Genomic DNA, 12,232 nt, shown 5'->3' on the forward strand with positions numbered 1-12,232 from the left:
TGCATTATTTTGGCTTGAGCTAACCACCTGTTAGCTCAAGTTCAGGCCGTAACTACTGGAACAGGGACTCATACTGGTATTTCAGAATGAGGTTGCTGCTGTTAAGACAGACTTAGATGGGACTCAGACTAATCATGAAATGACTGAATAGATGCAGACTTTAACATAGATCCGATGAAGAGCGATGGCTCTGTAAGTTGTTAGAATTTAATGTTCACATACCAGATACTATGATGCAAGCCCCGGGAATTATATTAAACATATAATCAAATTAGTGTAAACCAAGAAAGCTACTCTTAGTTGCTCCTTTTTCACACAGGGGCACAACAGTGCTTGTTTGGATTTGACATATTATCCCAGATGTTTCCTCCCTTGGTAAAAAACAGAGATCTTTTGTTTAAAATGCGTATTTGTATTTATACTAAAGAATTAATCTTTCTTTAAACAAAATCTGCTAACTTGGTGTAAAACCTACTGAGGTCAGTTTATTCATATGTCTTAGTTTTTCTCACATCTCACATACCCTCTTCTCTGCTCTCTAACATCCTCCATGCTGTCCATTCAAGCGTATTATTAACCTAGAATAATTAGTCAGTGTGTGAAGTGTGAAAAACACATTGTCAGTATAAAGATACAGACCATGTCAAATCCCATAATGGGATAATAATGGGACACTAGCTAAATTTGTTGCACTGTTAAATACATTACCTTGGAAGCACCAGCAGCATTTTTGCCAACCAGTCTTGGGTTTGTCTTCATTACATGTGCTAGATTTGTGTCAAGGTTATAGTATGCCCTTGAGAATCAATTTCCTATATGGGATAGGGATGCGGCTGAGAGCTACCATCACCTTTCTGCTGTTTCAGTCATGTTATGTAATGAGCTTCCTCTGCTCCCCACGGACTTGATGTCATTATGGAAATGCATTACCTGGATCCCCCTCCCCATCTCTCTCTCTCTCTCTCTCCCGTTTTTCAGCTTTGTGCATCTCTGAACAAGCCATTAGAAATGGATTATAGGGCATTTTCCCATGAGAACACCCCTCCTGATGACCTCTTGCCATTTCTTTAGAACTGGACTACTATGTATCATTAAAGATGTAATCACTCCCACGACTCATGTCAATGATCTGTACGCACTGGGTGCTAGTGAGTAATACCTAGTTGGCAGGGAGAATACAGACCTATTTTTTGTTGTATAAAAACAGTATAAACATTCAGCAAATATACTCAGCATCTCTCATCCTGTCACCTTCTGTACTGTGTTAACATTTACAACTGTGAATTCTGTAACTCCACACGTTTAGCCATTTGAAAACATTACTATTAATCTTGTGTGGATACAAATGCAGATGGACGATGAGTTATTTTAATGCAAGGGAGAATAAGTATTGTGATTCACTGGTATATGTGATTAGTCAGGTGTTTACCTGCCAAAAGGCTTCCTCAGGCTAGGGTGGTAATATGTTAGCAAACCTGGTGCCATGACATTAACAGGACAGCCACCACTGTAGTCCTCCTTGGCCCAATCCTGCAGGAGAAAATGGATTTAATTATATTTTTCAGTATTGTTTCACATCACATATGGCTTGATTTCATAGCAGTCATAATATTTTTGACAATTTATGAGGACATAACCATGGAACATGGAAGATACCATGGACTACTCCTTGACATTCCTGTATAGTATGCTAAATAATCTGTTACTAGTTTAATGTTTGCAACCTGCCTAAATCCGTAAAACTCTTATTACAATGATTCGATATTAAACATTTTAGTGAGAAAACTTAAATATATAATGATTCTCAGGCAGGGACCAAAAAGACATAATAACATCAGAGTTTTGATGATACAGAATTTGACTCTTTTTAAGCCCCAGTGAGGCCTAAAGTACAAAATGTAGCATCTGCTTTTCCTTTGGAAAATGTTAACTATATTGAATTATTTGTTGAGGAAAATGTGTAATACTAATACTAATCATCCAACACCTTGAATCTGCACAAAGGAAAACTAATCTTTCAACTTGCATGGGTGCCCACCTCCTAGGATGTCATCCAGTTGAAGAAGAGTAAGGATGCCTTCATGACAACACATTTAAAGAACACCTTAGAAAGGACAACTAAATATAAACATAGAAATAAAAATGTTAGGGACTTATCAGTCACTATCCAAAGTTCTGTGCAGATTTACTTATTCTCGTCTTTTAAACTTAACATTCTTTCTAAGATGGATTATTAAGTACCAGATTAAATTTCTCTGTTCCTTTAATATCTAGAAAGTTCGTCACACTGCTTAGCCCAGAGTGCAGAGAAAATTTCTGGTGTATATTCTCTGTTTAGCCCTCACTCATTACTTCCCTGATGTTCTCAACAAGTTCTGTGGATTATTCAGTGACTTTAAGGTCGTGCCAGAGCAATCCCGCCATATAATTTCTGTCTCCACAGCTGCTGGTGAAGTGAATCATAGTTCTTATGTTGCTTGCGGGATTCTGAGATTTTATGTAGATGTGAAAATGGAATCTAGCCTAGGCAACATAGATTACCATCAACTTGTCGCTTGTGGTTGAGAAGCTTCATTATTCACATTCTCAGTGGGTGTTTCTTGCCCTGACCCGGTATGTCCACTCAGAATAATTGAAATGTCAAAGTCAAGCACCTCCAGTATCCAAATGTCAAAAAAGACCATGGGGGTCAGGGGATTTTAGCCCCCTCTCTATGCCCACCAGCCTCAGTTTGTCATATATAGTACTCTCTTGTCTTACCACTTAAAGGTATTTAGACTACAAGTCAAATTTAGACTTGTACATTTATACAGTAATTTATTCTACTTAAAGCATTTTATCTGCCTCATATCCATGACCAGTTTAGAACCACTAGTTAACCTAAAATTGAGAGTAGGAACACGTTGGAGTGGGAAAGGAGAAACATCTAAGGCATTTAATATGTTGTTCATGTCTGGGAATATCTCTAAATGTAGAAGTTTTCCTTTCAACGATTTGACGTTTTGTTTTTCACTTGCAGCATACTTTCTTTAGGGGGTGGAGAGAAGCATCATCATCCTCAGACAGTTATGATTGCAGCTTGACCTGCAGTCCTTCTCCTTCATATCTCCTTGCTCAACTTTGTTATGGCTGCCATATTTCCCTCCAGTTAGGAGAAAAACCTCAGATGTTGTACTATTAACTGCAGCCAGTAATGGTGCCCATTTCTGCACCTTCATATGCTCCTCCAGTCTACTTTTCCATGTTCATGTCATTAGCTTTTTGTGCCACGCTGCTAGCTTCCGAGTTGGTTAGCTATCACTGCTTTGCTGCTTTCCCCTTTTCCTTGTTCATGTAAAGGAGAATTAAGTGTGCCATAAACTGTGCCACAGCTGTAGCCACAGCTGCACATGCTGACAGTTATGTGAACCAAATCAACAGGTCAGTCTGCAATAAATTAATCCCATCTGCCAACCAAACACATAAATCATGACTTGACTGAATATTTAGTGAATATTTCATCACCATGAGTTAACATTAGGTTTTCCCCTAAAATAGACATGCAAAATGGTTAAATGCAAACTTTTCTTTTTTCAAGTGGGGAAAAAAGTGGTGCAGGATATAAAAAAGAGAGAAATAGTTCATCAAACTGTATAGATGTTAAATACATAAATAAAATATAATTTATTTAAATAAATTATCTGCCTTACCAATGTATTCCTTTACAGACCATAAATGAATGTGCTACATCATGTAATGCAGCTGAGCTATTTGGTTTGTGTTTGACACATTTTTAGGATGATAGGCAGATTAAAATTAAAAATATCTTTCAAAGACAGTTTATATTGCATGTACATTGTTTTTACCCAGGACTGTAGAAGATGTAGTATCTCGTGTGCAAAATGGGTGATTGTGCCCCATTTGGAGACCCAGCCTACATTCAGCATGCTTGCCTTCCAGTGACTTATTTATTCAGTTTCTGCTTGTTTTGACAGCATGTTTTTAATGCAGCCATCTAAAGTCTGCCATTGAACTTTCAAAATGTGGCCTTTTTTTAGCGTGTCCCTAGGGACTGTCACAAGTCAACAATTACCTTGTTTATGAGCCTTATTTAGAGTCACCACTATACTTTTTGATTCCATCCTGGCTTTCCTCCTCATTATTCTGACAGCTGATGACACAGTCATGTTAATTGTTTGTGTATGTTCGTCATTGTGGTCTAGGCAGAGAGAGAGGTGCTCTAAAGTCAATCAAAGCTAAGATAATTTGCCTATTATGGTGGTATTGCCATGAACTGAAAAATCCACTGGTTTTTCATTTCCTAAGGTGCTGGGAGTTCAGGTTTCTTGTATTTCCTCATGCAGTCAACACAAGAGCAAACCATGCTGTGCTTGTGGCTGAGAAGCGGAGTAATAAGAAGCAGTACTATCAGGAAAATAAGAATAACAGAATGCAGCAGCTACTCATTGGGAATTTAAAAGGGCAGGTCTGTTAACAGAACTTGTCCACTTTCCACACTAGAAAGGGATGCAAATTTGGAGGGTTTTAGACACAATTTATGGTCTGTGGAAATGATTCTAGGCTCACTGTGAAACCCCAGTGAAGTCTAAAATAACTTTTAATTTTTTTCTTTTTTTCCTAATATAATACAAAAACTTTATACCTTAAGAATACAAACCAGAAAACAGCAAAGTGAGAGAGAGATGGGATACATTTTGGCGCTATACGGAACCACCTTAAACTAAAAATATTGTTTTATTTCACCAGACATTTGGCACTTAGCACTTACTTTTTCTTCATAATGAATGAAAGATGCAGCCTCAGGACCTAGATATTTGACCAGACTGGAAAGCACAGCATTTTTCCTTTCTCCAACCTGTAAACAGAAAACGGAAACAGAAATGTGTGTTGTAACTTGGCACTTTCTGTAACTCAAGACTGTAACAACATGCTTTGTGCTGAAGCATGAATGTATTGTCTAGAAACCATTCCAGTTTGGACACAAGAAGTAAAGAATTTGTGCAACTCATTCTCACAGTTGTATTAGCACACACGATGAGCAGCTGAGGCCTGGCAACAAAAAGAGATGCAATAAAAGTCATTTAAACTTTGCCTGTGTTATAGAAATTCTAGGAAAAGAATTAAAGCCAAACATGTCATGTTTTTGAGTTTTTCTGAAAGTGACATTGATCTATTACAGTAAATGTATGTAAATAAAACACAGATGATTTCCTACAAATATTTTTATTTGTAGTTTTTTTATGTTTCCTAATAAATTAATAAATAATACATTATTTTTTGTGTGTCACAACAGGTCACGGATTTCTCCTTTACACTCTGACCGGCTCTGCTAACATCAGTCTGTCATTCTGTTTGAGTTTCTCTGTAAAACCAACAAAGAATGGCCTCCTATTACATAAAACATGAGCTGAGCAATAATATTTATAATTCAGGAATGTTGTAGTTAATTCTAATTTATTTATTTATATATATTTATTTATTTATAAAGACTTGAAATCAACGAAGGTGAATGAAGTGTCAAGTTAATTATGGAGTCATCCCATTTGCTCCAATAAACGATAAAGTTCACACTATTTTTTGTGCGATCTTCAATCCCCTGTATTTCTCCATTGGGAATGTTGGCATACTACAAGAAAAACAGGCAAAGAAACAGCATCCAAGTAAACATTTAAACAAAATTAAAACTGCAACAATAGAAAGCCAGCGAAGTGCAAGAGACCTGAAAATGGGAAAAAAATACAGAAAAAAACAAAGCTGAAATACATAAAATAATAACAAACTCATACTTTATAACAGCGCATACTGTGCGTAATTGCATGTCTGATGCCACGTCTACTCACATATACCACCATAGTTTGGGGATTTTTTTTTTTCTTTTGTTGGGGAAGTGGAGTTTAATTATTTAGCATCCTACACAGAATAAACCAGCAGGGTGATAGTTACTCAAGAGCTTTAGCCAGGATGACTTAAATGGCAAAAACAACTGTAGAGATGGGGCTGAATATATTTATATTTTTATGTAAAGGGAAACACTGCTACCTGTATGTATGAATATAGAAGGAAAGAGTGTAGGCTGTGTGTGAAAAGCGTGTTGCAAACCACTTTAACTATACTCGCACACACATTTACAACACACGCTTAAAGGCATATAAAGCCTGCATTCTTCCTATACCAAAGCTATTGCTGAAAAGAATTCAAAGGAATTTAAAGGATTAAGACTAGACTTGTAATATTCCAAATATTTTTAAATGCTCTTTGTTAAGAAATAACAGAACAACAACAGAACAACAACATGAACAACCATGCATCTTAAATTTTAGTTAAGTCATTCTCTTTTTTTGTAGGTTGCCTTTTACAACTTAAACCTAAAACTTAAACCTGGTAACAGTAACTATAAACACCTTCCCTTTATTTCTAAACACTTAACAAGCAAAAAATACCCACTGTCTATTTTTAGGGATGCTCTTAAAGTCTTCTTTCTATCATACAGGTAAGAAACACTTCTGTCTGTTATTTACTGAAGTTGCAGTTACTGAAAGCTTGCATCAGTACCCCACAATTCTCAGTCTAACGGCAGTGCTTTATCTGCACTCGGTTGATGAGCAATCTTGAGTGCAGTTTTATAATGCTGCCACTGAACAACATCATTTTGAGAATGCATTCTATGTGGCTTTTTTCTCTAATGCAAACAAGACTTAACCCTAAATATACCCATGATTGTGGAGTTCTTTAGTTTATATCTACTAGCAATGGACATCCAAGTAAAAGCAAATGATCCTGATGGTGGAGGAGTATGCAAGATTCTGCTTATTAAACATGTTGAAAATACTGTCATGTTTAAATGACATGTGCATAGAAAATTACTTAAAAGCCTCTCTACAGCATTTTTCCATTACCTCTTTTGATTCCCAATGAGAAGCCTGCTGGCCAGCAATGAATCCTACCAGAGCAGCATTACCAAAAGGGCTGGTGGCGTCAAAGGTTACACAGAATGGACACTCGGTGGAGGACCCTGCCACTATTTCCCCAGAAAAGCCCTTCTCCCTCCAAAAAGCCTGCGAAGAAATACAAACATTCTTAGCATCATCAATAATGGCAACACTTTAATACTGAAACAAGCTACAAACCATTTGCATACACTCATTCCTTGATTACACGTTGGGGAAATTGCATTAAATTTTGACTGGATTAATTTGGAGGTTTGGCAAAAAAGAAAAAAAACCTGCTTTGTCAAGAAAAACTGTTTAAGCTAAAACAGAGGGGAGCTATCACAGATCTGTCTGAAAACGATAAAGAATACCTTCTGTGCTTCATGATTAAAGTGATAATGTCAGGGGGAAAAATATTCTTTTGTGCTCACATTTCCCTCAATGTCTTCAAATTTGAAGATAAATCAACAGAACCTTGTATTGACAACTTTTAGTTACACGAAGTTGTCAGTGGGATATTGGACTGGATATTTTCACATCCAAATGTGAAATATTAAATTAAAGGAAAAAAAGTAAAGAAGCTCAGTGCACCCTGTGGTTAGCACTGTTGCCTCACAGCAAAAAAAGTCCCAAGTCTGAATCCTCCACCTGGCTGACGCCTTTCTGTGTGGAGTTCCCATGTTCTCCCCGTGTTTGCGTGGGCTCTCTCCGGGTACTCTGGCTTTCTTCCACAGTCCAAAGACAAGCAGTTAGTGGGGTTAGGTTAACTGGTGATTCTAAATTGCCCATGAGTGTGAATGGTTGTCTGTCTCTGTGCTAGCCCTGCAATCCTGCAGGGCTAGCAGGGCGATAGACCCTGCAGGTCTATTGCCCTGATAAGGATAAATGGATGGACGTATAGAGAGAATACCCTTCATGAAATCAGGATCGTTTACTGAGCACTTCTTATGTACCATACAGACAAGCTGTTCACACAAAACCTTAGTATTAAGGTTGAGGTCCTGTGCTGGCCACTCAGTTATTGAATACCTGTTGACTGACCAACTTCTTTAAAAATTTTTGCATAATTTTTGAACTTCGCTTTTGGTTTCACTTTAGAATGATGTTAAACCATAGTAGTTGGGATCAACCACCTCTTTCAGCATCTGTGTATTTATTCTACATCTCACAGCTGTTTTTCTTTTGGGTCAGACATCTCAAACACAGACTGTTTGTTCATAGCACATTTTCCAATCTTTCTCTGTCCAATTTTTGTGTCCCTTTGCCCATGTTGATCTTTTTGGCCAATATCAGGAGTGGCTTTTTTCTTTGCATCTCTACCCCTTTTGAGACTGTTATCGTAACCTAAGCTGAAGCTCCAGACATGCAACTACACTAGGGAACAAAAAGCAGTGCTTCTTTAATCAGCAATTACCATTACTGGCAAAGGCTTTTTATAATGCTCAATCTGCCTTTTAACATGACAGCCTTAAATTAGGTAACACATCACTGGATGGGCCTCTGTGTAGTACATCTATGTAGTTATTTTATAAAGGAAAATCCTTGATATCTGCTGATTAAATATTAAATTGATTCCTCATTAAATTTCTTTCAAAAACAACTGATCCAAAATCTGTCAGTAATTGTGGGTTTTATTGTTTTGTTTTTAAGAAATGTATGCTTAATATAAACATACAATCTGTGACAGCTTTGTTTTACTAAACAATATTATAATATTAGTAATATTATCAAGTATAATATATCGTAGCTAATGCAAATTACATGTTCATATGTGTAACTATAATTTTATTTTCATATCTTGGAGTGTTGGTAATTTGAATACATTTCATGTATGTGAAGACCATTCTGTGGTAGTAAAATAGCATGAGATGTACAAATGTAATACAAATGCTTCATAAAATTATAATCATTTGGCTCTGTCACACACACTATGTGTTGCTTTCTGGCAATCTCATAGCCTCATGTAATAATAAGTAACTTTAATGTTCTTACAGGCTTTTGGGAAGTAGGGACTTTTTTGAACCTGCATCAAATAACACTTTAACTTTTTCTTTTCAGAATTTATTCACTTTGCGACATGGGGAATTTTATAAGAAAACATAATATGACTACTGCTACTAGCAGCACTGTATCAGAAAATATTGTATTACTAATGCTACTATGTATTCTGCATTTACATTTGTATAAGCATGGGCTGTCATGTTTGCATCCACGTGAATTTAAATGTGTGTTGAGTCATCCTTTTATGCTGCATCTCTCTAACATTGTGATCAGTGTCATTGTATAATGGTAACTGTGATTCTGAAAGCATATTTCTGGATCTTGCTTTGAATTTGTATTCTCTCTTTTAATTATCATCATTGTATTTTTGCTCAAAATAAATAATGACTTTACTTAATACATGATTACTGAAGACTTGGTTTCAATTACAGTTTCCTTTTTTGGATCTTGATTAGTTATTCACTGCTAAGAACCCCAACAACCACCCCCAAAAGGCTAAATAGATTTCAACCAAAATGTGCTTACATTGTGATTGCAATTAAGCTTTTATTTTTTATATTTGATATTTTTTATGTTTTATATATTTTATGACAAATTCATCTATTATCTACACAGGGCATATCAACTCTCTCACTAGAGTAGTGTAGGCAGGCTAATTCAAATGCTAAACAAGCATCCAATATGCTGGTTTAAGTTCACCTTATTTCCTATTCTAGAAACAATCAGAAGAGAAAGCAGAATATGGCAAGACAAATGCACTATATTGCCAAAAGTCTTTGTGCATCTGCCTTCACACACATATGAACTGGAGTAACATCCCATTTTTAATCCAAAGGGTTTAATCTTTGATGCGTGCTAGCCTTTGGAACTATATCAGCTTTAACTCTTCTGAGAAGGATTTTCACAAGGTTTATGAGTATGTTTCAGGGAATTTTGGGCCATTCTTACAGAAACACATTTGTGAAGTCAGGTACTGATATTGGATGAGACAGCCTGTCTCACAGTCTGTGCTCTAAACCCATCCCAGAGGTGTTCTATCAGGTGGAGACCAGGACTCTGTGCAGGTCAGTCAAGTTCCTCTATACAAAGTCTTTATGGACCTTGCTCAGTGCACCTGTGTGCATTCAGGTTGGAACAGGGAAGGGCCAAACTGTTTCCACAAAGTTCGGAGCATGAAATTGTCCAAAATGTTCCTTTCGCTGGAATTAGAGGTCAATTGCCACTTTTTAGGAGTGGCAGTTTGCTCTGAAAAACAACCCCACACCATAATCACTCCTCCACCAAACTTTGTACTTGGTACAGTGCAGTCTGACAAGTACTGTTCTTCTGGGAACCGCCAACATCGCATTGCCAGAGTATGTCTGGCACAGAGAACAGAGAACTGTGATTCGCCACTCCAGTAAACAAGTCTCCAGTGCTTTAGAGTCCAGTAGTGGCATCATTTATGTCACAACATTGAATTTGGTGATTTAAGGCTTGGCTAGAGCTGTTCAGCCATGGAAACCCATTTCATGAAGTTCTCTACACAGTTTTTGATCTAATCTGAAGGCCGTATAAGGGTTCTTTAGCAGTTAAGTCTGCAGAAGAACTTTGCACACTTTTCACCTCAACATCTGCTTACCCTACTTTGTGATTTTGCATGGCCTCCTACTGTACTTCATGGCTTGGTTGCTGTCATTCCCAAAAATTTCCACTTTGTTATTATAATACTAACAATTCACTGGAATATTTAGTACTGAGGAAATTTCACGGCTGGACTCGTTGCACATGTGGCATCCTATCATGGTGCCATGCTAGAATTCACGGAGCCCCTGAGCAGCCTGCTTGATGCTTGATTTTATACAGCTGGGGCCATGGAAGTGAGTAGACCACTTGACTTCAATGATTTGGATGAGTGAGTAAATACTTCTGGCAATGTAGTTTAGCTAGCACTACGCTGTTTTTTCTGGTGAAGTGCTTATTTTATTACATGTCTGCTACATCGCACTTACTTGTGAACATAGTTACTTCTTGAACCTTGTTTTGGTGTGTGTACATTTTATCGCAAGGCAAGTCATTTCTGACACTAATCCACTTCTGAGCTTGGATGCACACAGGCTATTTCTATATAACACGGTTATGATTCATGCTACAGTTTTTGTTTGTTTGTGTTTTGTTGTTTTTTTGAGACTGAGACTACTTTCACTCCTGAAAAGATTGAAGTACTTTTTCTAAGATTTAGATCCTGCAGGGAACATTCTTCTGATTTAAAGACTGTATTCCATGATAATGCAAGGTAACAATAGGCAATCATCTGTTTATGCTGAAAATGCTAATTCCTTGGACTTGCACATGTGATCTGGCAAGAGCATTTCAGTGAACTGCTCCATCAGCTGAGTGTTTTCATAGGGAGAAGTCTGCTGCCATCTGTTATCAAATTGCCTCTGTGATTTCCCCCGGTCATGGGTTGGGTTTTTTGAATCACTCCCCGCTGAAATGTCTCCAGTAGGGAGTCAGGGAATAAGAAGATGGTGCCCATCTTTAAATGTATTCTTCTTTTCCCTCCAGTGGGGACGACTGACTGGTCATAGCTCACTTGACATTTGAAGTAAAAAAAAAAAAAAAAAGCTAAAAGAACATTTCTGCACATTTCAGTATTTATCTTGTGAATATTATGCAAGAAAGCAACTAGAAATAGGAAAACATTAAAAGAAGGATAACTTTGTATGTATAACAATAAATAACCTTCACTGTATGTTCTTTAAAATGGATAAGCCTCTCACGAAGCTATTGAGGTATTTGGCCCATTCCTTCATGCAGAACTGCTACCACTCAATGACATTTGTGTGTTTTCAAGCATGAACAGCTTTTCTCAGGTCTAGAAAATACACCTCAAGAGGCCTTGGCCTCAGTGAGAAGACTGGGAATCACTGTATTTGCTTAGTAACATTTTTTTCCAATGTTCCTTTAGATCAGTGTGCATCCTCACCTATGTCAGTATATTGACACAATTAATGACAAGAGCTAAGGTCTGTAAGGTATATGTTGAAAAAGACGAAGTGAATACCAATCAGGTTTGATTTCAAAATCCCAGAGTAGCACAGGTGAGTGGAAATTCAGCTGTTTAGTTTTTGTTTTTCACTATGAAAACTGCAAAAAATGTTTAATTACTACTCCCAATAAATAAATAAATAAAGCAAACTAGATTTAACCAGAAATTGGCTAAAATGAAGTGCAGAAATGAAATGAAACACTCCACCACGGATTTAGATGTTCAAAATACTAAAAACGACCATTAAGGTCAATAACAGTGGTATTTTGTA

The 12,232-nt window shown here is 37.0% G+C and overlaps 1 protein-coding gene across 1 annotated transcript in view; it reads right to left on the bottom strand.

Moving 5' to 3' along the window:
- Positions 1–12,232, bottom strand: part of si:ch211-127i16.2 (probable flavin-containing monoamine oxidase A) — a 40,427-nt gene that overhangs the window by 8,743 nt on the left and 19,452 nt on the right. The window contains exons 9-11 of the mRNA XM_031739071.2: positions 6,897–7,055; positions 4,769–4,855; positions 1,430–1,530 (exon numbers count right to left, since the gene is read on the bottom strand). Coding sequence (XP_031594931.1) covers positions 1,430–1,530; positions 4,769–4,855; positions 6,897–7,055 — 347 coding nt within the window. The remainder of the gene's footprint in view (positions 1–1,429; positions 1,531–4,768; positions 4,856–6,896; positions 7,056–12,232) is intronic.

The sequence above is a fragment of the Oreochromis aureus genome, linkage group 7 (assembly GCF_013358895.1).
Source record: "Oreochromis aureus strain Israel breed Guangdong linkage group 7, ZZ_aureus, whole genome shotgun sequence".
Taxonomy (NCBI): domain Eukaryota; kingdom Metazoa; phylum Chordata; class Actinopteri; order Cichliformes; family Cichlidae; genus Oreochromis; species Oreochromis aureus.